Source organism: Salvelinus fontinalis, chromosome 6, assembly GCF_029448725.1.
Source record: "Salvelinus fontinalis isolate EN_2023a chromosome 6, ASM2944872v1, whole genome shotgun sequence".
Lineage (NCBI taxonomy): Eukaryota > Metazoa > Chordata > Actinopteri > Salmoniformes > Salmonidae > Salvelinus > Salvelinus fontinalis.
Genome location: NC_074670.1, coordinates 53814444 through 53841182, shown reverse-complemented (window position 1 = coordinate 53841182; position 26739 = coordinate 53814444). Strand labels below are relative to the sequence as shown.

Below are 26739 nucleotides of genomic sequence, written 5' to 3'. Positions count from 1 at the left end.
ATATTTTATGTTGATGTGAGACTGTTTTTGTTTGTTTTCTGATGTTAATTGACTTCCTCCCTATTTACCAATGAGAATCCTCCCTCTCTCTCCTCTAATCAGATGGGGAACCTGCTGCCCTACAGTGACCCCGGCGTCATCTTCCTGTTCCTGGGTTCCTTCGCCGTGGTAACCATCATGCAGTGCTTCCTCATCAGCACAATGTTTGCCCGTGCCAACCTGGCGGCGGCATGCGGGGGCATCATCTACTTCACCCTCTACCTGCCCTACGTCCTCTGTGTGGCCTGGCAGGACTATGTGGGCTTTGGGGCCAAAATAGTCGCTGTGAGTCATGCTTTTATATGTACTAGACATTTTGAGTTGATGTTGGTTGTCCACATGTGACATTTTGTAAGAGGAGCCACTTTCATTAAGTTATTAAGTGTAGTGCCACTACAAGCAGGGCAGCTTTGTCTTTGAAATGTGTTTGTAATGTAACTCTCTTTTGACACATTATTGTTTTTTCTGCTGCTGGTTACCTCCTCAGGCTCATCATCTTATTGGCATTGGTGTTGTATATGATACACTATATATACAAAAGTATGTGGACACCCCTTCAAATTAGTGGATTCGGCTATTTCAGCCACACCTGTTGCTGACAGGTGTATAAAATTCGAGCACACAGCCATGCAATCTCCATAGACAAACATTGGCAGTAGAATGGCCTTACTGAAGAGCTCAGTGACTTTCAACGTGGCACCGTCATAGAATGCCACCTTTCCAACAAGTCAGTTTGTCACATTTCTGCCCTGCTTGAGCTGCCCGGTCAACTGCAAGTGCTGTTATTGTGAAGTGGAAATGTCTAAGAGCAACAATGGCTCAGCTGCGAAATGGTAGGCCATACAAGCTCACAGAATGGGACTGTAAAAATTGTCTGTACTCTGTCGCAACATTCACCACGAGTTCCAAACTGCCTCTGGAAGCAACATCAGCACAAGAACTGTTCATCGAGAGCTTCATGAAATGGGTTTCCATGGCCGAGCAGGTGCACACAAGCCTAAGATCACCATGTGCAATACCAAGTGGTGTAAAGCTTGCCCCCATTGGACTCTGGAGCAGTGAAAACGCGTTCTCTGGAGTAATGAATCACGCTTCACCATCTGGCAATCCGATGGACGAATCTAGGTTTGGTGGATGCCATGAGAACGCTACCTGCCCCAATGTACAGTGCCAACTGTAAAGTTTGGTGGAGGAGGAATAATGGTCTGGGGCTATTTTTCATGATTCGGGCTAGGCCCCTTAGTTCAAGTGAATGAAAATCTTAATCATATTCTAGATGATTCTGTGCTTCCAACTTTGTGGCAACAGTTTGGGGAAGGCCCTTTCTTGTTTCAGTATGACAATGCCCATGTGCACAAAGCGAGGTTCATACAGAAATGGTTTGTTGAGATCGGTGTGGAAGAACTTGACTGGCCTGCACAGAGCCCTGACCTCAACCCCATCGAACACCTTTGGGATGAATTGGAACAACGACTGTGAGCCAGGCCTAATCGCCCAACATCAGAACCCGACCTCACTAATGCTTTTCTGGCTGATTGGATGCAAGTCCCCGCAGCAATGTTCCAACATCTAGTGGAAGGCCTTCCCAGAAAAGTGAAGGCTGTTATAGCAGCAAAGGAGGGACCAACTCCATATTAATGCCCATGATTGTGGAATGAGATGTTTGACGAGCAGGTGTCCACATACTTTTGGTCATGTATTGTATTAACATCTCTCCTTCTCTACAGAGCCTGCTGTCCCCAGTGGCCTTTGGCTTTGGCTGTGAGTACTTTGCCCTGTTCGAAGAGCAGGGCATCGGCATCCAGTGGAACAACCTGTTCAATAGCCCCATGGAGGAGGACGACTTCAGCCTGACCACTGCCATCATCATGATGTACTTCGACTCCTTCCTCTACATGGTGATGACCTGGTACATCGAGTCCGTCTTCCCTGGTAGGTGTCCATGAGCTGAACTATTCCACTGTAATGGATCTGTTTGGGTACCATTTTGATAGGCTTATGTTGAAGCCACTTGCCTTGTATTGTATTGTTTTGTTGTTTGCATTGTCTGAATGTATGTATGTGTTTTTTGTGGTCTCCTTCAGGTCAGTATGGTATTCCCAGGCCCTGGTACTTCCTCTTCTCCAAGTCCTACTGGTTTGGAGAAGGAGACAACAGGAAGACTGACTTCAGTCAGAACAAGAGAAGGAGCTGTGAAGGTAAGACCCCGATTTAACTCCGATGCAGAGCAACTGATTATCCACATGGTGGGCGAATTAATTTGAGCAGTTGTGTGTTTATTCAAGCAAAAGAAAATGGGATGGTCATTGTACCCCATTTGAATTACATTATGTTGTGTTGTGTCTTCAGCTGTCTGTATAGAGGAAGAGCCAGCCCACCTGAAAACTGGTGTCTTCATAGAGAACCTAGTCAAGGTGTACCGGCACGGGAAGAAGCTGGCTGTGGACGGGCTGACTCTGGGCTTCTACGAAGGACAGATCACCTCTTTCTTGGGCCACAACGGAGCAGGGAAAACCACCACCATGTAAGTGCAATGACATACAAGTAGTGCCATCTGAACAATAGCCCATACAAATATAGTTGAAAGTTACATTTATATATTTTAAAAGGAGTTCATCTAGTATTGACATCTTTGTATTTGTCAGGTCGATTCTAACGGGACTGTTTCCCCCTACCTCTGGCACTGCTTACATCATGGGAAAAGACATCCGATCGGAGCTGAGTGCTATTCGACAGAGTCTGGGCGTTTGTCCACAGCACAACGTTCTCTTCAGCATGTAAGTGTTCCCAGTCCATCATATTAGCAACCAGTTTTAACAGAAAGTTAATTATAATGACCAAAAACAGGAAATATTTATGTCAATAGTTACACAGTTGTTATATGAAGTCTAACGTGTTTGTTTTTGGGTTTGACCAGGCTGACCGTTGAGGAGCACATCTGGTTCTATGCTCGTCTGAAGGGTCTATCTGAGAAACAGGTGAAGTCTGAGATCGAACAGATCCTGATAGACACTGGCCTGCCGCACAAACGCACTTCTAGGACCAGCACACTGTCCGGAGGGATGCAGAGGAAGCTCTCTGTGGCTTTGGCCTTTGTCGGGGGGTCAAAGGTTGTGATTCTGGACGAGCCCACTGCCGGGGTTGACCCCTACGCCCGCAGGGGCATCTGGGACCTCTTACTCCAATATCGTCTAGGTAACCACTAACTCCTTACCTCTTTTTAGCAGCTATGCATAAGAAACTACTTGGGGGAGTCCTGTGTGATAGCTCACTGTTTTCCCTCCCCCTCTCCAGGTCGTACCATCATCCTCTCCACCCACCACATGGACGAGGCGGACATCTTGGGCGACCGCATCGCCATCATCTCCCACGGCAAGCTGTGCTGCGTGGGCTCCTCCCTCTTCCTGAAGAACCAGCTGGGTACAGGCTACTACCTCACCCTGGTCAAGAAGGGCCCAGAACCTTTCCTCAGATCCTGCCGCAACTCCTCCAGTACCTTCTCCTTAACTAAGAAGGAGGAGGATTGTCCCTCTGAGAGCAGCTCCGACGCAGGCCTTGGCAGCGAACACGAGAGCGAAGTAGCTACCATAGAAACTGCTCAGGCAGCTTCCATCTGTGAAAGTGCCTTCGTGCCCCCCGACGTCTCCCTGATCTCCAGCCTGATCTTCAAGCATGTCCCGGCCGCCCGCATGGTGGAAAACCTTGGCCACGAGCTCATCTACGTCCTACCCTACGGCGCGGCCAAGGACGGCGCCTTCGTGGAGCTCTTCAAGGACATGGACAATCACCTCCCTGACCTGGGCATATCCAGCTATGGCGTCTCCGACACCACCCTGGAAGAGGTACAACTACAATAGTTTATTAAATGGATAATGGGATGGATATCATGTTTCTAGATGCTCAAAGTACTTTACATTGCATTGGGGAATAGTGTTTGATTTCTGTCTTTTCTATCTCCTCATAGATTTTCCTAAAAGTGGCAGAGGACAACGGAGTTGACACTGAAGTTCCCTCAGGTAAGAACCCTGTAGAAATCGCCTGTGGGTATGACTCGGATCATTAAGTCTTGAATGGTTCTAGAACATGTCAGCATCTGTTAATTGTTGTTATTTTGTATGTGTTTTTGCTTAGACGGTACACTCCCCCTGCGCAGACGTCGTAGAAATCATGCCTTTGGTGGAGGAAATGCCTTCGGTGGAGACCACCAGAGCTGCCTTAGACCCCAGATTGACGACGACAACAATGAACATAACGACTCGGACGCAGACCCAGAATCCAGAGAGACAGACTTCTTGAGCGGCTCAGACGGTAAAGGCTCCTACAAGGTGGAGGGATGGAGTCTGAAGAGGCAGCAGTTTGTGGCCTTGATTTGGAAGAGGTTTCTGTACGCTCAACGCTCCAGAAAAGGTTTCTTTGCTCAGATTGTACTCCCTGCTGTGTTTGTGTGCATTGCCCTGGTCTTCAGTCTCATCGTTCCACCTTTCGGAAAGTACCCCAGTCTGGAGCTGCAGCCATGGATGTACGAAGAACAGTCCCTCTTCATCAGCGATGACGCCCCTGAAGACGCTAGCACACAACGGTTATTGAGTGCCCTCACCGAAGGACCTGGGTTTGGAACGCGCTGTATGGAAGGACAGCCCATACCGTGAGTCTCAATATGCCAGGGTCTAACAAAATGGCTATTTCCATTTGTACAATTTCTCCTGTCTTTGAGGAAATAAAAATGACAGATAGGTGTATGATGAGGCACATATTTTCAATGTTCTTTAGGAGATAAAGACTCTCAATCTCTCTCCTTCCTCCTCCCTCAGTGACACTCCCTGTACGATGGGTGACGAAGACTGGTCCATACCGGAGGTCCCGGAGACCCTTCTGGAACTGTTCCGCTCAGGTAACTGGACCATGGAGGAGCCGTCCCCCGCATGCGCCTGCAGCTGTGACGGCCGCAAGAAAATGCTCCCTGAGTGTCCTGCTGGAGCCGGAGGACTGCCACCCCCTCAGATGAAGATCAGCGAGACAGACACCCTGCAAAATTTGACCAACAGAAACATCTCTGACTATCTGGTGAAGACCTATGCAGAGATCATTGGGAAAAGGTATAACTTTCATATATATATTGCATATATTTTATAACAGTGGTATGATATAGCATGTACAATAATTGAGTTATACAATTGTTTTTGTATACCTGTCTAGCCCAAATTGACATTAAATAATTATGCTTCTTTTTTTCTTATCACAGTTTGAAGAACAAAATCTGGGTAAATGAATTTAGGTACGGTGGCTTCTCATTGGGTGCCAGGAGCACCAACGTCCTCCCCCCAGCTGACGAAATTGACGATGCCATCGCTCGAGTGAGGAATATTTTGGAATTGGAGAAGGTGAGACTTCCATTCATTCATTCCCACATTCACTATACCTCGGTTTCTGCCACTGAACACAACATCACTGCCACCAATCTAAACCATTGTTATTGTTTATCTTCAGGGTGCAGCCGCAGACCGATTCCTGGAGAGCTTGTCTAGCTTCATCAATGGTCTGGACACCAAGAACAATGTCAAGGTTTGGTTCAACAACAAGGGGTGGCACAGCATGGGAGCCTTCCTCAACGTGATGAACAACGGGATCCTGCGCGCCAACCTGCCCCCTGGCAAGGACCCCAGCAAGTTTGGCATCCGCGCCTTCAACCACCCGCTCAACCTCACCAAGGAGCAGCTATCCCAGGTGGCACTGTAAGTACCCACGCCACGGACATCTTGGAACAATGACATCATTCAAGTATTTGACCTAGTAAATGTAAATTACCTAGTACAATGTAGAGTTTGTAAAGTGTACCTAGCACAGTGTACTCTCCTTTCCACCCAACTCACTGACCACCCAACCCCCCTCTCCCCCCGTAGGATGACCACCTCAGTGGACGTCCTGGTGTCCATCTGCGTGATCTTCGCCATGTCCTTCGTCCCAGCCAGCTTCGTAGTCTTCCTCATCCAGGAGAGGGTGAGCAAGGCCAAGCACATGCAGTTCATCAGCGGCGTGCAGCCCCTGCTTTACTGGACTGCCAACTTCATCTGGGATATGGTGAGAACTCCTAGCGGCCATTTTGAGTATTTCTTCTGAGCATTTCGCTGCTGTTTTCTACTAGTGTAAAGCGCTACATGAACAGAATTTGTTTGATTGATTGCTAACCTTGTCATCTCGTTTGTCTTGCAGTGTAACTACATCGTCCCGGCGACGCTCGTCATCATCATCTTCGTCTGCTTCCAACAAAAGGCATATGTGTCGTCCACCAACCTGCCAGTGCTGGCCCTGCTGCTGCTCCTCTATGGCTGGTCTATCACTCCCCTGATGTACCCGGCATCCTTCTTCTTTAACATCCCCAGCACGGCCTACGTGGTGCTGACCTCCGTCAACATCCTCATCGGCATCAACGGCAGCATCTCCACCTTCGTTATGGAGCTCTTCGGAGACAACGTAAGGGACACCACACATTGGCTGCGTAATGTGGTGTGCTCATCCTTGCCTAAGGAAGCCATTTTGGGTTTTTTAGACAACAGAGAATTAACACGATCTTTTGTTAATGTTCCACTTATCCTGTGACATTAAGGGTTAAATATTCCTCCTCTTCAGGAGATTGGGGGTATCAACAACATCCTGAAGAACGTTTTGCTGATCTTCCCTCACTTCTGTCTTGGCCGAGGTCTCATCGACATGGTGAAGAACCAGGCCATGGCCGACGCTCTGGAGAGATTTGGTAAGAACTGCATTTCCCCATGAGCCAATTTTTCTATGTAATTCAGCGCAGAGGTGTCTCTTGAACATTTCTCTAAACCCACTCCTCCTGCTGTTCACAGGTGAGAACCGCTTCCGATCCCCTCTGGAATGGGACATGGTGGGCAAGAACCTGTTTGCCATGGCCGTGGAAGGAGTGGTCTTCTTCATCATCACCGTCCTTTTCCAGTACCGCTTCTGCATCAAGCCCATTAACCTGCACACCAAGCTCCCTCCGGTGGGTGAGGAGGACGAGGACGTGGCCAGAGAGAGGCAGAGGATCGTCAACGGACTGGGACACGGAGACATCCTGGAGCTCCGACAGCTCACCAAGGTCTACAAGAGGAAGCAAAAGCCAGTTGTAGACCGCCTGTGTGTGGGCATCCCTCCTGGAGAGGTAAGATTAGATTATTTAAAACAAGTAAATACACGATGCAATGACATGCAATCTCTTTCAATCTCCTTTGGTATATTTCCTCTGTTTCCTTTCTCTTTCTCTCAGTGCTTTGGCCTGCTGGGTGTGAACGGAGCTGGAAAGACCACCACCTTCAAAATGCTGACAGGAGACTCCATGGTCACCAGTGGAGAAGCTTTCCTGGCTGGAAAAAGGTAAGTCAGCCATTTTGTGCCAGAGAGCTCATACTAGGTATTACAGTGGAGAGCTTCAGTAGTATAAATGTGAGACTTACTTTTTTTGCTTTGGTAGTATACTGCGGGAGATAGACGAAGTGCACCAGAACATGGGCTACTGTCCCCAGTTTGACGCCATCAACGAACTGCTGACAGGCAGAGAGCACCTGGAGTTCTACGCCGTCCTGCGTGGAGTGCCCGAGAAGGAAGTGTGCGAGGTTGCTGAATGGGGCATCCGTAAGCTGGGCCTAGTAAAGTATGTGGACAAGGCAGCAGGAAGCTACAGCGGAGGAAACATGAGGAAACTCTCCACGGCCATGGCCCTAATAGGAGGACCACCCGTCGTGTTCCTGGTACGTACCATGCCCCAACACAGACACACACACACACACACACACACACACACACACACACACACACACACACACACACACACACACACAGACACAGACCTACATAAACTGTAAAGACCAACACAAGGGGATCAGACTAGTTGCATCAGCTTGGAGGTGACCTTGATGTGACATATCAACAAAGGAACCTCTTCTAAGTCAGATAACTGGTGTTTAATTGTTCTCCCAGTGGGGATTGCAGCAGCGATGGTTGTGTAATGAGGGTTAGATTAAAACTCTCCCACTGGCACGCCACAGTGCTCTCAAAGGGTTCCTGGAAAATCATAGGCTTATGTTTTGCTCCTATTGGGCTGGAGAGAGGGGCTGGCCACATCAGATGTGAGTGGGATAAAAGGGGAGAGAGACAGAAACTGAATGGTCAGACAATGCAAGAGACAGAGCAAGAGACATGGTGAGAGCGAAAGAGAAACGACATAAACAAAGACAGAGAGAAAGCAAGTTTCTAATAGCAAAATGCAACACTAGAAGAGCCATAATGCCTTGCTCCCCCCTGCTGCTGGTCTTCTCTGTGTTTTTCCTGCTCAACCTGTGGGCCAACCTTAACCTGGCTGTGCTCTTTGTGACAGGACGAGCCCACTACTGGGATGGACCCAAAAGCGCGCAGGGCCTTATGGAACTGCATCCACAGCGTCATCAAGGAGGGACGCTCCGTAGTGCTCACCTCGCACAGGTAACCAGAAACACCATAACACCTCAGCCATGCTAGGCTAAGAGCTAACTGCTATACATTGAAATGCATGGTCTTGTTGTTGATTGGTTGGCAACATAGCTTATGTACGGTATAGGCTGCGGTTAGGCAATCCTCATTAGCACAAATGTAGCCTATTGGCATGTACTACGTAGTTTACATGATTCAAAGTATTGCTTACCCACTTACTGTGCAGGATGACAATAATAGCTTTTGGAGTGTTAACTTTACTTTGACAAGGTATTAGCTATTTGACATAGACTAACCTTTGCAGGGATGTGATTTCTAGTTCATCAATTCCTTTACACTGTATCTAATGTCTGTGTCTACCATTTTGTGTCTTCAGTATGGAGGAATGTGAGGCCCTGTGCACCAGAATGGCCATCATGGTCAACGGCAGATTCCGTTGCTTGGGGAGCGTTCAGCACCTAAAGAATAGGTAAGATGACAAGTCCTTTCACTGATGCATATAAAACAAGCAAATACCTACAAAGTGTATTTCGCTCTGTGGCTTTAAATACAGTAAATTGCTCAAATGATGTATTGATATATTTTTGCATTTTACTATTTCCCCCCCCCCCCCCCCTAATTCATGTTTAAATTTTTTTTTGTAAATCTAGATGTATTTGTTTATAATTCTTAACAATGCTTTTTTGTATGATTTTGTAATCATTTGAAAGGGGAGGTGCCTTACAAGCCTCTCAGGTTTTTTTTATTTTTTTTTACCTCTCCTGAAATCTCTTTGTTTTCCTTTTAAACTCTCATCTTATTTTCTTGTAAGCAAAATGTTTTATTAAATAATTTGTTCACCTTGTCCCCCCCCCATATTTTCTCCTTCCCTCTGTCTCTCCAGGTTCGGAGACGGGTACACCATCATCCTGCGTGTGGCGGGGGCGGACCCTGACCTGCCGCCGGTGATGAAGTTCATTGAGAGCGAGCTGCCGGGCAGCACCCTGAAGGAGAAGCACAGGAACATGCTGCAGTACCAGCTGCCCTCCTCTCTCACCTCCCTGGCACACATCTTCAGCATCCTGGCCAAGAACAAGGACCTGCTTCGGATTGAAGACTACTCTGTGTCGCAGACCACACTGGACCAGGTAAGACGCCATCCGTCACTGATTTAAGGCTTTGTGGTCAAGAGTTGTTTTCGTTGAGTTGTGATTACAGCACTATGCATGTTTGTCTTTCTGCATGTTCTTTTATTAGTAGACTGGACATAGCATCATGTACGCTAATGAGGGTTGGAATGTACTGTGAAAATAGCTTACACTCTCTTCTCTACCAGGTGTTTGTGAACTTTGCCAAGGACCAGAGTGACGATTACCACTCAAAAGACAATTCAGTTAAGCGCAAAGAGGCGGTGGTGGACAATACCCCGCTCAGCTCGCGGCAGGCTGAAGATAAGCTAACCGAGGAGAGGCTAAAGGAGAGCTTGGTGTGAGCAAACAGACACCATCTTCCACCCAAAACTGGAACCCGCAAACAGTGTTGGACTGAGTTTATGTCCTTGTATTATTACAGTAGTATTTTAATGTTTTAATTCTTCAGCCAGGTGTTGCCCTCGGAAGGAAAGCTCAGTGCAAGTCAATGCAAAGTTTCCCAATCGTGCTGAAGCGAGTTGAGGCCCAGAGAGCCCTTCACGATAGTCATTAAGGAGAAAGAGTATTAAACTTGGAATAACTGCCATAATTGTATTTTGTGCTTCAGCAGACGTTATGCAGTGTATATTTTTAAGGAAACTGTGTTCATGTCTGTGTAATTCCAATTAACTGGTTTCTACCAATAGGAAAATAATTCAGGGTCTGTTTCTTTTGGTTTTGTTCTCCAAGACCAGAATTACATGATGAAGAATCCTAATCATTTCTGTGGCCAAGGGCTGTACTGTAGAATCCGAATGTTTGATTTTGTTTTGAAAGATGTACCTTATTTATATATGAATGAATATATAAAACAAGGAATTGTTTAATTATGTTTGGCTAAGTACATTGTGGCATTACTGTGATTATGAATGTTCTTCCTTGTAGTTCAGTACCTATTGAAACACTCCAATTGCAGAGACTAAGTACACTTTTCAATGTACACTATGCAAATAACTACAAGTTAAAAATATATATATAAAAAAAATATTTTATAGCTTTTTTACAGAAAACTAAAAGATTTGTTTGTGGGTTAAGACGCATTATCAACATTTGCAATGAATACCTCAACGCAACATACCACAGTGCCCTGCCAGACAAGCTGTTAAGGATACTTCAGTATTTTCACCACCTAACCACTAGGTGAAAAAAGAAACATTCCCTCCATGGGTTGATAATCAAGTGCCATTTTATTGTGAAATTCATTTTGTGGTCATTCGGGTAAAATGACTCAGTATTTTGAAACAAAGCTTGCCTGAAATGAGGGCAGTTCAACATTCCAAGCACTTTATTTGTGGTGTTAATTGGAATATTGTTTTTGCACTGGAATTTCCACAGACTGTATACAATTGTTTGTTTTGTTTTTGATCAAAAAGAAAGAATCCTACCAAGAAAATAATTTATTTAATAGCTGTTTATGTTTTTAATGTATTGAGAAAGGCTGTGGGAATGTCTGTTACTCGCCCTGTACAATACTTATTTACACAATAAAACCCAGCAAATCGTCAGTCCTGGCAAGTGTTTTCCATTCTCTTAATCTTGTGTCAACATGGATATAAACTTAATCCTGTCCAAAACCACATTTTAGCAGAATGTTTCATTTTGAAATATGTCTTTATTGGTCATACATTTTCACATAGCCTTCTTATTGACAAAGGTTACGGAAAAGCGCATTCTAGTCCAGGCAAGTATTCATGTGGTATGTACACGATGAATAAGGCACAATTATCCATACCTATTAATATAGTATGAATGGCACTTGTAAACGCCAGAGTAGTGGGTTCGATTCCCAGGACCACCCATATGCAAAACGTATACACGCATGACTGAGTCGCACACGTCTACTAAATGGAATATATTATAATACATATAATATAAATCTAATCCATTACTAACATAATACTGTTTGATTCAGGACAGAGGCATTTCATAACAAGCAGTTCTTTACAACATATAAATGCATTTCACAAGAGCCATCTATTGTTAAAAGACTGAACAGTCCTCAGTAGAATGAAATAAACAGTGTTATAGCCAAGGTCCTAATTATACTTGGTCCTGAGTGACTTATATATTGATATCACTATAACATTCAGAATTACAAGTAATACATTGTTTGAGTGCTACTGTCATCACATTTAGATGATATGATCACCATTGGTTGATTGATTTAAGAAATCTCAGTAGCATTTTATAACCTCTACTTAGGTCTATAAACAGTGTAAGACGCTTATTAGATCCAGTTGAGGTTTAGTCCCTTTAATCCTGGGTTTCAGTGTGAGATCACTTGAGGGGAGAGTAGGGGCAGGGGAACATGAGTTTGTTCGTCTGCGACTCCAGATAGGTCACACTCTCCCTCACTTTGGGGAGAGAGATCATGAGAGAGGTTTGGAAGAGTGCAGATAGAAACTAAAATGTGAACAGAGCTGTCAAAATTCCCTTTTCTTCTTGGATTAAAAGGGGAATAAATTAAAGGGCTTACCGGCTGCCACCACCCTGGCATCACCATGGGCTTTGTGGCGTACTGCTGCACGTTGGTCCGGACTCTCATACCACCACAGGGCATTGACTGGCAAACAAGGAGAAATCCCATTCTGCCTCACACTCTTGCATTCATATTATAATATCAGTGTTGTTACACGTGTTAGATCATCCCATCCTGATAATCATTGACCCGATTGTTACTGTACCTTTGTTGAGTCGTCCAAACTCGCTGTGAAAGACCCCTACCAGGTGGGCGTGCCCACAGGCAGCATGGGTACTGACTGCAGCCTGGAAGGCCTCACCCCACACTGCTGGGCCCCCTGGCCTCATCTGGAACGATGCCAACTCATATACCCCTGAAACACACACACCCTTAATAATATGCAACATATCCAACTATCATAATTTCTTAAACCAACCCCTAGCCTCTACAAACGCTTTAAATCTAGCTCAGTGGTTTGGCAGAACACTTTTATTCCAGAGCAGTTATCTGTGTGTATTCAACTGTCGAGGGTGATGCAACATAGCACTACAGATCTGTGTTGAAAGGAACTTTTTCTTAATTGGAACACAGTGGTTTTGTTGACCAAATCTGTATGAATGTCATGTGCTGTACATTTCAAAAACGAATCTTAAATGAGGCTAAAGTGCATCAGTGTGTAACTCCTCCCTGTGGGGAAATCACTCATTTACATTTCAATCAGTAAGCAGACGCTCTTATTCAGAGCGACTTACAGTTGCAAATTAGGTTTAAGTGCCTTGCTCAATGGCACATTGACAGATTAGTCACCTAGTCAGCTTGGGGAATTCAAACCAGCAACCTTTCGGTTACTTGCCCAACATGCTAAGAAGCGAGGCTACCTGCCACCACCTCCTTTGGGTAAACAGGGCTGATTTAATTTCCTGCTAAAAACAAGGTGCTGTCCTGTACTTATGAGGAATATAACTACTCTAAAAAACAGTTCTGTTGTTTACAAAATGTGTGCTAGATTAGTGTTGTCCAAGGAAATAAACACAAAAGGTCAATGCACACGCACAAATAAGAAGGGAGAAGTTCTGTTTTTCTGTCTCGGGAGAACTAACCAAAGTGTCAGACAAGAGGGTAATTATTTAACTCAGCTACTCACCACCTTCCTTGGGAGGCCTGTCCACCTTGCTCCAGGGCACCAAATACGTGACCTCGTTGTCCTGAGACGTGAGCATTGGCATGGCCTTGGAGATGTACTCCTCAATCCATTTGGGGTCCTGAGCCAAGGATGCGCGCACACCTGCCCGCTGAGCATAGCTGTCTGGATAGCAACACAACAATAGGAGAGACAGTGAGATATACTGATGATACAATGGCTTATTTTACATTGTTCTCTTGGCTTGAGTTCATGCAGGTTCCCTTACAGCCAATTTAGGATTCAGAAATGCAAACATGAGTGCTTGCTTATTGTAGGTGAATATCCATTCCTTTATACAATTTCAATGTACAGTATTTCCTGAGTTGACCGAATTACACATGGAATTGGCCTCAAAGCCCTAGCTTGCTCTCTGCCTCCTCCTCACCATACTTCCAGATGTGGAAGACCTGGTTCAAGCCTCCGTACTCCACACTCCAGTAGCCCAGGAGCTCGGAGTGAGCAGTACGCAGGTGGATCTTCTCATTGGTCAGCTTGAGGAAGGCAGCGTTCTTCTCTGGAAGGATTCTGTAGGTACGGAATTCATAGAAGGTCCCATGTTGCTGCTGGGGCCCAGTGGAAATACAGTCTAGAGGCTGACAGGAGAGAAATACGGTCACTGCTGACACCCTGTGGTCAATGTGGCTTTTACATGAATTCCATGGTAAGCGAATTTTGCTGAGAAAGATTTATAATGTATACCGAACAAAAACAATTGATTTCAAAGTTTAATAAACCATAGAACTGTTTGCACAGGAACTACTTTTAACAATTTCCACTGAACAATTTACAAAAACACATTTACAGGAAGAAATGTGCATATCCAACGTTTGGTAACAGAATAACACTGAAGGAGATTTTACAGAAATTCTGTTAAAAAAAACTGCAGATTCAAAGTTTGTTATGTACTGTGTAAACTGTTCAAGGTAGTCCTTGTGCATAGTATGGTTTGTTAAACTTTGAAATCAATGTTTGTTTATTTACATTTTAAAGAAATTGGGAGTCTCAGCATAATTCCGTTACCATGGAATTAATTGCCCATTACTGACAGCATAAAATTCTAATATGATACTATATGTATTCTAATTTATCTCTTAATTTCCTGTTTTTTTGCTTGAGGAACCCAGCTGGATACTTTATTCAGTGTCATGACTTAAATGTGGGTTTTAGTCAAACCTTTGGTGTTGTCTTTCCGCTATTTATCACGTTAAATTCATCTTAAACGAATTGCCTACTCCTATGAGCAAAACTATTCTGGTCCTGTTTCCCGATAGCGATGGAATTCAGGCTAACCGATGTTTTATTGATGCATCGTTCCTACAACTGCCGGAGATACACGTTTCCCAAAACACCACGCAAATAAATAATTGGAGCATGTGTCGATACTGATATGATCGAAAGAAAGGGGGCGCTGTTCTCGGGTCAGCTTTCTGAATGCAAATATAACTTTTACATTTGAATTATTTCACAATACTGACGACGGATCAGCTTCTAGAGAAATAGTATCGTTTACGGCTACAAATATTGAGACGTCTTATTGCTTACCCAATAAAAATGCACTAAATCACTGATTTGAAACGTCATTGTGCAGTTAGGCTACACATCATAAAATATATTGAGACAAATTACAGACAGTAAGTAGCCTGTAGCAAAATATAACTAAATTGATTGAACATGGAATGTATTTCAATATGATTGAAATAAGCCTACTGTTTATATTTTAATGAAGTCATCTCGGTTTTCATTTAAAGTATATTTTTTATACTTCGCTTGTTTGTATCAATTGCAAAGACATTGGTAACTTTGTATTTGTAGTCAACTTTGTTCTGAAGTTATCTGCGGTCACCGATTGATAAACCCAATATTTAGCGGAGATATTCTGTGTAGCCTATAGGCCTAAAGTGACGTGGTTGGGCAAAAAAAGCATATACGAAGCACTGTTCTACGAGTGGTCGAAGTCAAAAAAATAGACTACGAGCGTTTAAGTGCAACGTTAATAACGATGGTTTTGGGAAACAGCTCGGAGATTGAACGATGAACATAGCCTTAAGATGCTTTTGGAAAACCGGGCCTTAGCGTTTTGGAATCAGTTTGCTACCCAACCTTTCATTCAGTTTGGTCCAAAGGTCTTGTACAGTGGAGTTTGACTTCTCCCTAGTAAGCCAGTCTAAAATGTCTGCATTGTGCATTAATTGTATTGCATAACGTTACTCGTACTCTTGCGTCGAAAATCTAAGACAATGTTACCTTACTATGCAAAGTTAGATATGGTAAATAAAAAAAGTCACACACACTGTATCCTATAGGTCCTTGGTAAATAAAACATGTAAAATGCATGACATTTTCTCATGGAATGACTTAAAATAATAGTGCCATCTGCCGACCGGTTGGGCTACATACACCGAGGGCAAATCTCTCCTAACTTCCAAGATTTCGCAATACCACGCAGATATTGCAAAAAGCGTTTGCATAAATGAAAACTGAAACTCACATTGACTTTTGTCAAAACTTATGACTATGACTAAGCTACAAACGTGAACTTTTAAAATAACGTGAACAATCAATTTGCATTGGAATTTGCCTTCATCGCACTGTCAAAATAGTCCAAATTATAATAGTCCAAACTTACCACGTCACCATTTTTCAAACAAATATTTTCTATAAGCCTTGACGATCTGCGAAAATAATTTCTTACTGTAAACATTTCGCTTGAAAGTTTTTATAATAAAACTAGTGTTACAAAAAGTAACCAAGAGCACCTTGCGAGTTCAGTCAGAGAGGATGGCGGAGCGAGACGTTTCACTCTCGTCCAAATCTGTACAAAATAATGAATTTATATGGGTTTATTTTGGACCTAAACTCCATCGCCTGCCTTTGTTGGGCGGAGACATGAGCATATCGTCATTATATACAAATCTCTGGTTCAGTAAACTGTTTTTGAGTTGTCTGAAGAGGCGTAGCGAGAGGATTTACTCGCCCAAAAATGATTTATTCTATCCTTTTTTGTATGGAAGTCTATGAGAGTGTCGAATTTAAGTGAGGCTAATTTGATCGAATAGAAGTTTCGTAGTGTTTAGTCTGTTACACATATGTTAATGTACTATGTTAATGTACTGATATAAGTGGATGCACTTGGCTTTCCGAAAAACAACTCAGCTATGCCTGTCGTTCACAGGCGTATCTGCCCTCTCATTGGCTAGAATGGTCCCACCCGATCTCACTTGCCTACACCCAATTGTGGACATGTATTTCCATTGTTAGAGCGGTCACTCGGCTATCTTGTCAATATAATAGATCATCTTTGGCGTTGTGCAGTTGTAGACTACGGAAACCGAGAGAAGCTCAAATTTAGAGATCCATGAGAAAAAAAAATACTAATTTGAGCTACCTTTCCGATATAAAAGATGGTCTAAGGGAGAAGATAAAATGTAATTTGGTAACAAATAGTAAGAATGAAATATGGCATGTATATCTACACTTGGGTGAGTTAAAATATTATGAATAATAATAAAGTAAAATAAGAAAAGTATAATTTACTATTCCAAATATTCAATCCAACCAGGATAAGACCCCCCCCCCCCCCCCCCATAGAGTCTGATTCATCTCAAACTTTCGTCCTCCCTGTCACTAATTTTAGGATATAGGGAAAGGGGAATACCTAGTCAATTGTACAACGGAATGCATTCAACTGAAATGTGTGTTCCGCATTTAACCCAGCCCCTCTGAATCCGAGAGGTGCAGGGGGCTGCCCTAATCGAAAACCACGTCTTCTGCTTCCGGGGAACAGTGGGTTAACTGCCTTGCTCAGGGCAGAACGACAGATTTGTACCTTGTCAGCTCGGGGATTCGATCCCGAACCTTTCGGTTACTGGCCCAACGTTACCTGACCGTATTGTATTAAGCCTTCTGTGACAAAATTGTTATATAAATCATATTTGATTGAATGTACATAGAAGTCATGTGTTCCTTCAAAATGAAAAATAATTATGCGAATGAGAGCCTCATTAGCACAACAAAAGGTGTTGTCGACGTTGCAGCTGACTGACTAAGCTATAAATCACCATGCATCATAAATAACTACTCATTATTATTTGTAGATCAGTCAGTCAGTCACCATTTACCCATAATGCATCATGGATTTGATGCTCTCGACCACGGCCATTATAAGTAGGCCAAATATAGGCCTAATAAAACCAAATTAGCCTGCCATACAGGTGAAAACAAGACCAGGTCATATTGTTGTGGGGACCAAAATATTACAAAATCGGTACAAATTCAGTGAACATAATGTACGGTCTTTAATTCAGTGCTTTAAAAAAAACGTATTACATAGTAAGGTTTGATAGTTGCTCTTGGTCAACATGTATGCATTTCATCATCAACAACAACAGTGTCACACCCCCGTTTTTATAGGGCGCTCAGCAATATTTAGGCAGTAGGAATGTTCATCCCTTAATAAAGGCCTGGACAATAGGGGGGATCTGTCGTAACTGTTGCTGGCGGGCTGGTCAGGTGCAATGCCGTCAAAACATCAGCTTTACCCAACACAGGGTCACATTATTTCACAGACAAACAGACGCGACCTCCACTATATGACAACGCCTCTCCATCCACAGGGACTAAACCAACAGCAGACCTTAAGCAAGGCACATCGCAGATAATACAGAAGCAAAGGAGACATCATAGAGATTATATTATACTTTTGGAGCTGCATTCAGTAATTGGACCTATACCAACTATTGTTATCAGTTGAATTGGATCTCTTTTGGTCAGACTACATGAACATGATTGGGAAAACTCTTTTGCTAGTCTGTCTGGCTGTCTTCTTTTCTGCAGGTAAATACATTAATCATTTATATTAACAAAATGCCTGACTATTCTGTACATAATTCATGTTTCATTTCCATTTAGGAACTGTAGTTTGTCAAAACATGACAAAGATTGTACTGTCGATTGTACTGTTCATTAGCAGTTATGATAATAAATGATAGGTAGTAAAGAATAATAGGTTAAATTCTACTTGTGGTTATATGTCGCATTAGCAGACGCAGCGGACCAATCCAGACTCTACAGGAGGGTGAGGCTTCCATACAAATATTATCATTACAGTTCCCTATACTAATGTGGCAACTACAAATTAATTCATGAGAATGTCCATGCATGACTATAGACGACCAGGGTTGGTTTAGTCTTCCAGGTGGTAAGATGATATCATCTTGAAATGTTATTTTATTCTTTTACTAGCCATCTTGTGGGGATATGAGCCAATCCCAGGCATGCCCGCTCAACTACTCCCCAGTGTGCGGTAATGATGGAAACACTTATCCCAACGAGTGTTCTCTGTGTGTTCACCGGCTGTGAGTCTACCATATATCAGTTTAATTATACTGAAATGTTTCCTCTCTAATTGTTTGGGTGTGCTGCTTATCTCTGTAGCACCCCCAGCGTCATCCGCACACAGTTGTACGTTTTGTTATAGCCAGTAAGCACAGGGTGGTGCTACAGTAGCCTGGTTGCAGGATCTGTACAAAGAGATCTGGTGACTAGGCAAGTGATTTTCTATCCCACCTATGAAAAAAGATCTATAGGAAACACAGAATTAGTCCACTGGAAAGCTTTATAAGAGATGTTTTGCTTGCTTTAAAAAATCTTACTGGCTGTTGCTCTCTTTGTCTCTCTTAAGGGAAACCAATGCAGACATCTTGATAGTGAAAGACGGAAGTTGCTGAAGAGTAGCCTACTCAAGTACAGATGATTCCATTGTGAATGTGATACTATTATCACATTTATCTTTGATTCTTTCTGTGATTGTATTAGTCGTTTTTTATGGAACACTCATGCACAGTACACACACACACAATCATTTATAATCATATTGATTTGTATTAAATCTTAACACTATCTTTGTAAAGAATAAATCGATTTCAGTCCCAGCTCCTGTGGAATATTTTATCATTAAAGGTCCAGATGCTCCTTATTGTGTCCACATGGTTTGTTTATTTGTTTGTGTTATATTGTCCTATTTCATGTAATTATTCACGTAGTATGTTGATTGGATTACAATACACAAGATATTACACCTACAGTACATTTAAGTCACATTCTTGGTAGTAGTAACTTGTAGTAACCACATGGGTGCGCTACAACAAATATCCTTCCGTTTTTGCTTTTTCTTCCTCGATTTCCTGTGTCACATTTATTGTTTCCCCTATCAGAAGTGCACATTTACAGACATGCTGAGTTGTTTCAAAGATAAAGTTGGTGATGTTTTATTACCAGGAGACGTATTTTCTTTTCAAATGCCTGAAAGTATCACCGACAGCAAACCCGAGAAAGTTGTTTGTGGACCAGGGCTTCGGCGAAACGGAGATGAAGTTCTCGTTTGCAAAAGCGGAATCCTCCGACATAAACAACCGAATCTGTACTGGATAGACTCTCAGCAAAGGAGGGTATGTATCTATGGAATAACTGATAAATAGCTACCTGTCCTAGATAGCTAGTTATATCATTCAGGGTCAGATTTATTATATGCGTTTGAAGAAGAAACGCACGATGCGTTGGTAACCACGTGTTTTACAAAGAAAGGCGCATGCCTATGGTATCTGTAGAGTTTGGCTACTATATTTAGTCAGCTAACGTCAACATCTTTGTCACAGTAAACCGGCAATTCACAACCCCAATACAAATATGGTCTTGGTAGGAATGAGGTAAAGGTTGGTGAAATTGATGGCATGCATGAACATTTTGCACTCTAGTAACGTAAACTCACTCACTTTTGTACATCGCCTTGGTCCGTACAATTGACCTTATTTTAGCGCCCTAAAAACGTAATACTTCCAGATCAACTGTAATGTCAATACCATTGTAAAGCACAATTTCTCCCCTTTCCAACATAATCAATTACATGACCCCCACGCTGCCCGTTTCTGCATAATTCAACAAGGCAATGAGCTCCGTCGGGTCTTTAAAAAAATGGCGGGTGGGGAAGCGAAACTAATGCGTGATAGTGAGGAGAGATGTGTGGGAAAAACATTTTTTTTCACTCGATCTGTCCAACTTATCACCTTATCGCCTCTAATGTAAATAAAACACTATAAAGAGTTTATATAATGTCATTACATACCTATTTGAAGGTTTGTGTCGAATTTGAATCGGGTTTTTAGGGCGGTGCTAAAGGGATCTTAGAAGTAAACAGCGCAAAAAAATGACTAGGTATCCCCCCTTACCCAGTCACTGTCCATTTCTTGTTTTAAAACAATGAGAAAAGTGCTACACCTGGTGGAGAGAGATTGTAAGACATAAATAGTTGCTTTGTGCGTGCTGTACATTACGACATAACACGATGTAACGGAGGGTCCGCTTTTTTCAACTTTGTTCCAATACTATATATCAATTAGTATGTCGATCAACGTTTGAATAGAAACGTAGTTCACACCCCCGATTTAGAAGTCAACACAGTCACATTAGTTTTCTTTTTAGCCTCGTATGAATGTTGCGGTTGCGCACATTTGTACGGAATGGGTGACAAATCTTCCACCTGCCAGAATCACCCCCCCCCTTCGCATGAAAGCGCTCACACTCAATTCTTCATTGCTGCGACTTCCTTGCAAGTTGCGATTTCTGCTCTTCACTCCGTTGTCAGTTTAGCCTACATTTCACTGATCTTAGTAGCAGAAAGTATTTTTTTTATTTGTGTCCTTCAAGGCAGCTGTCAATGATCAGTTAGGCTGCGTTTAATTGTATATGGTGTTTTGGTCGCGGGGGAGGCACTAGTAATGCCCGCAGTTCAGTTTTCAGTGAAATGTAGGCTAAACTGACAACGGAGTGAAGAGCAGAAATCCCAACTAGCAAGTAGCAGCAATGAAGAATTGTTTGTGCGCGTTCACGCGAGGGGACAGATGTCTGTCAAGGGGGAGATTTTCTGCACAACACTGGCGGTGTCCTTTTCAAGTAAGTTATGGACTCACTGCTTATTTCCTCTCGCCCAGTATGTTCCAGGGAAGGGGGAGAGTGTGATTGGCATCATAGCTGCCAAGTCAGGTGACATCTTCAAGGTGGATGTAGGGGGGAGTGAGCAGGCGTCACTCTCCTACCTCGCCTTCGAGGGGGCTACCAAGAGGAATAGACCTAACGTGCAGGTCAGTATTGTCACAAACACTTCTTTATTCTACCAGGTGGAAGGTTCACTATTTTACAACTTGACGTTAGATGGTTCTTCACCCTAAAAAGTAGTCTATGGCCCAAAAGAAAAGGTAATCATGGGCTTTTCTTTAAACAGCCACTACAAACTTCAGCTAACAATCAATTGCAGGCATGTGAGCATGTTAAAAAAAGTCTAATTCACCTGAAATCAATTCAAATCAACTCCATATTTGGTTTGATGTTACTTAATGGTGATTTGGCAAGAAATAAAACATGCTCACATACCCCCTTCACTTCCAATGATGGTTAGCTTGAGGTGGCTGAAGTTTGTAGTGGCGGTTTTTAAAGAACTGAAACATGGATTAGTTTCTCCTGGCCCATAGACTACTTTCAGGGTGAGGAACCATCTAACATCAAGTTGTAAAATAGTGAACTACTCCTTTAAACGTCGTCTTTCAATTTAGAGTTTGATGGCACTAGTCTTTCTCAATTTTGTTTCTGTGGTGCCATTGCAGGTAGGGGACCTGGTGTACTCTCAGTTCATCATTGCCAACAAAGACATGGAGCCGGAGCTGGTGTGTATAGACAGCTGTGGACGAGCCAATGGGATGGGGGTGTTTGGAGCAGGCGGGCTTCTCTTCAAGGTGTCCCTGGGACTTGTACGCAGGTATGTCACAATAATAAAACTAGTCTATGGTCATTTAGAAAGTGTTATTCAAAACAGCCTCACAGTTAACATTCAGCATATGATCTACATTTTACAAATCTATCTAAACATTCTGTAATGTTGCACCACTCAACACGACCCCGGTTCTGAATAGTAATTGTCCTCTCTCTATCCAGGCTGCTGGCACCCCAGAGTGAGATAGCCAAGGACCTGGAGAAGATGTTCCCCTTTGAGATTGTGGTGGGGATGAACGGGCGGGTGTGGGTCAAGTCCAAGACCATCCAGCAGACCCTCATTGTGGCCAACCTGCTGGAGAGCTGTGAGAACATGACAGCGCAGCAGCGACAGACGCTCTTCAGAAGGGTGGCCGATGGATCCATCTAGGCTAGGGGACCACTCTGCTCCGGAGAAGGATGTTCGAGAACTGTCTGAATTAGTGGGGTTCGTCTCAATCATTTGAAGGCAAGGAGGCATTGGTGTGGTTGTCTCCTCTCCTCTGTGACTACTGAGCTAAAAGGACCTGAGTGATGAATGCAGTGTAGATGAAACTTATCAAGTCAAAGGGGATTTTGACCCCAGTGTGTTTGCGCTGTGTGAAGAATCTGATTTTTTTTTTTTTAATACATATTTTGTTCAACTACATTTTGAGAAATAAATAATGAATCTGGGTTAATAAAAAAAAAAGTGCACCTGTTCAAACCAGTCCACAAGTGGTCACCACTTTCAGTTACCTTTGCTAGCTGTCATCTTCTGGCAAGAAGTCAGACTCGGTTGATGACTGTATGTAGGAAAACACCTCCCGTACTGTGAGGGAGGGGTAACAAACAGATCAGTTAACATTGAGCAGGACCTATTCAAGGTAGAGTGATGAATTCCCTCACACACCCAGCCTCATTTCACTATCTTTTTCCAACTAAGATTGTGTACATACATTACACAAGTGAAGGATATGAGGGGGTGAAATCCTAGTGTGGTATTGTTTGCCAGTAGTGTTATTACTGTCCAACTGGTATACTCAAAGTAGGCCAAGGTATAGTTTTATTTGAGGAAGTCAAATATTAAACTGACACACCAAATGCTGCCCACATACTTGGTGATATCAGGAGTTCTTGAGGGTGTACTTCAGATCACACTTTAATATGCAGTGACTCAGTTAATCAAGACAGCAGGAAGTGATAAAGACATGATTGAGTGCATATGCAAACATACATGGTTTTGTAAAGGAAAGCATAGATTATGGAGATATGGGCCTACATAGTCAAGGATCAAAGTTACTTTTGTCAATGATCCTGGAGGTACCATCCAAAGAAGTCCACTGGCGCTCCAGGACATCCAGTCTCCCTATTGCCTCCAGTTCTCCCACACAGTCCTATACAGAGACTTTCAAACTAAATCATGGGTTTTGGCATGATAACTGGAACCACTGATATAGTAGCACTTATTGGCCATGCAGAAGCATAAATAATTATTACTACACAGAACTTTGTTTATATTTCATGCATTGATTCAATTATCAAAACAATTGCTTAACTGCTTGTTGAGAGAGAAAGCCTAAGCCTCTGAGAGAGTCAGCCAAACCAGGAGGGTTGGGTTGGCAGCCCTAGCTTAAGCAAAGCAGCTCTTTCCAGCCACTCCCTGGTCCTTGGGGGGAGACAGGTCGTGTGGATGTCTCTTTACAGACCCTTTTCAGCTCCTGCAGCTCTATGACCAGCGCTATCATCTGCAGAAAGGAACAAGTTCATCTACTCCTTGGTTAGCCACTTGCTCAGCTGCTCAATGAAAATGGTGTCTTCCTACATCAAAGTGCAGTGACCAGTAATAAGTGGGGGGTGCTCCGGTAACGCTCCGGTAACGCTTGCCGTGCGGTAGCAGAAAGAACAGTCTATGACTAGGGTGGCTGGAGTCTATACCAGGCGGTCAGAGGTCTAGATATATGGGCAACTTGGTGTGAGGTGATACTAAGAATTGGATTACGATGATGCCATGAACTGACTGGACTGGCTACCATTGGCTCGTGCTGCCATGAATTCCAGCGATTGACCAATACCAGCCCCTTCTCTCTGTCCTGAGATGAGACACAGACGAGGAAGGAAGGTATAAAGTTAAGCTTCATGACAAATACTGGTCCCAAGGGCAACAAGTCTGCCATCTGTGGCTACACTCTTAGAAAAAAAATTGTTCCAAAAGGGTTCTTTGGCTGTCCCCATAGGGGAACCCTTTTTGGTTCCAGGTAGAACTCTTTTGGGTTCCATGTAGAACTGTCTGTGGCAAGGGTTCCACCTGGAAGTAAAAAGGGTTCATTAAAGGGGTCTCCTATGTGGATATCCAAAGAACCCTTTTAGGTTGTAGATAGCATCTTTTTTTCTAAGAGTGTGCCTCGCCGCCAGGACGTTCTCCGCCGGCAAAACCGAAATACATCATTATGTAGTAGATGGAATGGAACGCATGGAAGACATTTATGTGAAACAGGGAGGTGTATCTATTCAATCTCCACATAACTATTTGTTATCATTCTTACCTGCTGGTGTAACTCTTGGGTTATCAAAATGAAGATTTGCGCTAGGGCTCCTGCAGGTTCTGTACATGAAATAATTGGGTTGCATTAACATTGTATGAATAGTAGTTATTTTGGATTACAGTCAACGTCTGGTAAATGCAACTTTATTGCACTAAAACAGATTGCACTTACAGTATCTGAAGTGCACTTACAGTATCTGAAGTGTACTTATCAGGAGTCGATTGTGGAGCAATGTTAACATGAAACATACCTAGTTTGACGTTGTGATGACTTGCCAAAGTATGCAGTTTGTATCTCAGTTGAACTTAGCAGACATGGGGCCGTTAAAAAGCAACAGGGACAAGCATACACTGAGAACACAGAGAAATCTTGGACTGTGATGACGTCAACGGAAAATCTCATGACAGGGTCATCATCCCATTTCCTCAATGAGAGAGAGCGAGAGAATGTAACAGAGAAAAAGATGGAAGAAAAAAGAGTGCGAGTAAGTGAGTAGGAAGTTTCCAGCTTCCTCAATCAAGAAGGATTGTCTGTGCGGTCTGTGCCAGTGTGGAGTCATGTAACGTTGCATCAGGCAGACAGCCATAAGTACATGGTTTAGGGCACATACCTCTCAGTTGCAACAAATAAAATTAGTGCAAGCACAGCTGAACTGTAGGGGGAAATTAGTCCAGTATGCTCCAAGAATAAGTGCCAGGATTGGTCAGTATGAATGTAATAACATTATGTAACACCTATTCCTGAGTAAGCAGTGTACTTGGAAGTGAAAAGAACAGAGGAAAATATGAAGTAGCTCAGTTGGTAGAGCATGGTGCATGCAACATAAGGATAGTGGGTTTGATTCCCAGGACCACCCAGACCTAAAAGTCATTTTGGATAAAAGCAACTGCTAACTGGCATATATTATTATGATAATAAAGTGAAAATACAAAATAACCGCCTTAGCAGTATTTTTCAAAGAAAAAGATGTAATCTAAGAGTGCTTTCTTTACATCCTGAATGTAGTTCTGTCTTAACCCTTCTCTCTGACTAGTCCTTCATAATGGCATCATTATCACCCAGCTCTGACTGGTCCTTTCATAATGACATTGTCATAACCCTGTTATCTGATTGGTCCTTTCATAATGACAGTGTCATATCGGTGAGAGAAAGTGTCTAGCCCTGCGGTATTCCAACCATGTCTTCCCAGTCTGCATATCCCATGAATCCATGTTTATGTGGCCTCGGGGACCAGGGCAGTAAAAGAAAGTGCACCGTGGACCACAAGCTCAGGGCCAAAGAAAATAGTCTCAGAGAGGGATTAGTATTAGCTTAAGCCAGAAATCAAAACTCCTCACCAGCCTCAACAATAAACAAGAACATGTCAGAGTCCTCAGACTAAGACAATGGCACTGTGTCAACCAGTGTAATGGGGTGTTACATGAATAAATGGACATTGGTCATGGGCTTTGTGGCTGTAACAAGCTTGCTGTTACATAAGGTTGTTACAATGTATACATAGCCAGATTTGAGCACAGCTGTTAAAGAATGGACTCTCCAGATTCCCCTCTTTCCCCTCACAGACCAGAGGCAGAGACTGTCTAGAATTATCTTTGATCAGCAGTATTCTAAGCCAGTGAATCCTCAGAAATCCACAATACACATAACTCATAAGTATGTCTATAGCTTGTCTATTCAGCATGTGTTGGCATGATACTGGATGGTGAAGCATGTAGCACAGTAAACTGCAAAAAGTAGCATCTTAGCTTAAAAATGGTTCTCATGTTGCATGAACTTTACTAGAGTGATATTTTAACATGAAGTATAATAAATACCATGGCTTAATAATATCCCAGGTAAAAAATATTTTAAAAAGTTTTGTTATATAACATTGTTATATATGAAATGAAAGTTTGGGAACTGCTGAAGTGGGGTTTGGAGGAGAGGTATGTTTGAAAGGAAACATCACTCTGCCACATGTTAGACTGCTTCAACGTGACATGGTGCTGTAGGAAAGGACTCCCAAAGAGGCAGTTACCTGGTTCTCTTCCTTTATTTGTTTGTGTGCCAGGCTTAGAGTGGGTCACCTCATGGATCTTAAGTCCTCACTGAATT

The 26739-nt window shown here is 43.1% G+C and overlaps 4 protein-coding genes across 4 annotated transcripts in view; 3 read left to right on the top strand and 1 right to left on the bottom strand.

Moving 5' to 3' along the window:
* LOC129858134 (phospholipid-transporting ATPase ABCA1-like) overlaps positions 1–11182 on the top strand; it is a 49616-nt gene extending 38434 nt beyond the window's left edge. The window contains exons 16-37 of the mRNA XM_055927123.1: positions 103–324; positions 1767–1971; positions 2124–2237; positions 2389–2563; positions 2685–2816; positions 2957–3234; positions 3334–3881; positions 4004–4055; positions 4171–4684; positions 4851–5135; positions 5282–5420; positions 5527–5771; positions 5940–6117; positions 6250–6510; positions 6667–6790; positions 6891–7204; positions 7310–7416; positions 7514–7790; positions 8417–8520; positions 8885–8977; positions 9392–9635; positions 9824–11182. Of these exons, the coding sequence (XP_055783098.1) occupies positions 103–324; positions 1767–1971; positions 2124–2237; positions 2389–2563; positions 2685–2816; positions 2957–3234; positions 3334–3881; positions 4004–4055; positions 4171–4684; positions 4851–5135; positions 5282–5420; positions 5527–5771; positions 5940–6117; positions 6250–6510; positions 6667–6790; positions 6891–7204; positions 7310–7416; positions 7514–7790; positions 8417–8520; positions 8885–8977; positions 9392–9635; positions 9824–9979 (4767 nt within the window). The 3' untranslated portion in view covers positions 9980–11182. The remainder of the gene's footprint in view (positions 1–102; positions 325–1766; positions 1972–2123; positions 2238–2388; positions 2564–2684; positions 2817–2956; positions 3235–3333; positions 3882–4003; positions 4056–4170; positions 4685–4850; positions 5136–5281; positions 5421–5526; positions 5772–5939; positions 6118–6249; positions 6511–6666; positions 6791–6890; positions 7205–7309; positions 7417–7513; positions 7791–8416; positions 8521–8884; positions 8978–9391; positions 9636–9823) is intronic.
* Positions 11183–11269: 87 nt separating this feature from the next.
* nipsnap3a (nipsnap homolog 3A (C. elegans)) lies at positions 11270–16146 on the bottom strand. Its single transcript, XM_055927125.1, has 6 exons — positions 15948–16146; positions 13707–13914; positions 13283–13444; positions 12362–12511; positions 12154–12240; positions 11270–12031 (listed from the first exon to the last, which is right to left on the bottom strand). The coding sequence occupies exons 1-6, from the start codon at positions 16020–16022 to the stop codon at positions 11955–11957; spliced, it is 759 nt and encodes a 252-aa protein (XP_055783100.1). The 5' UTR covers positions 16023–16146; the 3' UTR covers positions 11270–11954.
* Positions 16147–16954: 808 nt separating this feature from the next.
* On the top strand, positions 16955–19295 carry LOC129858137 (probable pancreatic secretory proteinase inhibitor). Its single transcript, XM_055927126.1, has 4 exons — positions 16955–18154; positions 18361–18395; positions 18563–18675; positions 19002–19295. The coding sequence occupies exons 1-4, from the start codon at positions 18097–18099 to the stop codon at positions 19045–19047; spliced, it is 252 nt and encodes an 83-aa protein (XP_055783101.1). The 5' UTR covers positions 16955–18096; the 3' UTR covers positions 19048–19295.
* A 193-nt stretch (positions 19296–19488) lies between these two features.
* On the top strand, positions 19489–22830 carry LOC129858135 (exosome complex component RRP40-like). Its single transcript, XM_055927124.1, has 4 exons — positions 19489–19767; positions 21307–21456; positions 21976–22127; positions 22304–22830. The coding sequence occupies exons 1-4, from the start codon at positions 19552–19554 to the stop codon at positions 22509–22511; spliced, it is 726 nt and encodes a 241-aa protein (XP_055783099.1). The 5' UTR covers positions 19489–19551; the 3' UTR covers positions 22512–22830.
* The last annotated feature ends 3909 nt before the right edge of the window (positions 22831–26739 follow it).

Bases quoted from the DNA above. Each gene is read 5' to 3' on its own strand.
- LOC129858135 (XM_055927124.1), top strand. From the start codon at position 19,552: ATGCTGAGTTGTTTCAAAGATAAAGTTGGTGATGTTTTATTACCAGGA. The intron at 19,768-21,306 runs GTATGTATCTAT...CCTCTCGCCCAG, and splicing joins TAGACTCTCAGCAAAGGAGG to TATGTTCCAGGGAAGGGGGA. The intron at 22,128-22,303 runs GTATGTCACAAT...CTCTCTATCCAG, and splicing joins TCCCTGGGACTTGTACGCAG to GCTGCTGGCACCCCAGAGTG.
- nipsnap3a (XM_055927125.1), bottom strand. From the start codon at position 16,022: ATGTTTACAGTAAGAAATTATTTTCGCAGATCGTCAAGGCTTATAGAA. The intron at 13,445-13,706 runs GTGAGGAGGAGG...GTTGCTATCCAG, and splicing joins CTTCCACATCTGGAAGTATG to ACAGCTATGCTCAGCGGGCA. The intron at 12,032-12,153 runs GTAAGCCCTTTA...CTCTCCCCAAAG, and splicing joins TGCCAGGGTGGTGGCAGCCG to TGAGGGAGAGTGTGACCTAT.
- LOC129858137 (XM_055927126.1), top strand. From the start codon at position 18,097: ATGAACATGATTGGGAAAACTCTTTTGCTAGTCTGTCTGGCTGTCTTC. The intron at 18,155-18,360 runs GTAAATACATTA...ATGTCGCATTAG, and splicing joins GGCTGTCTTCTTTTCTGCAG to CAGACGCAGCGGACCAATCC. The intron at 18,676-19,001 runs GTGAGTCTACCA...GTCTCTCTTAAG, and splicing joins TCTCTGTGTGTTCACCGGCT to GGAAACCAATGCAGACATCT.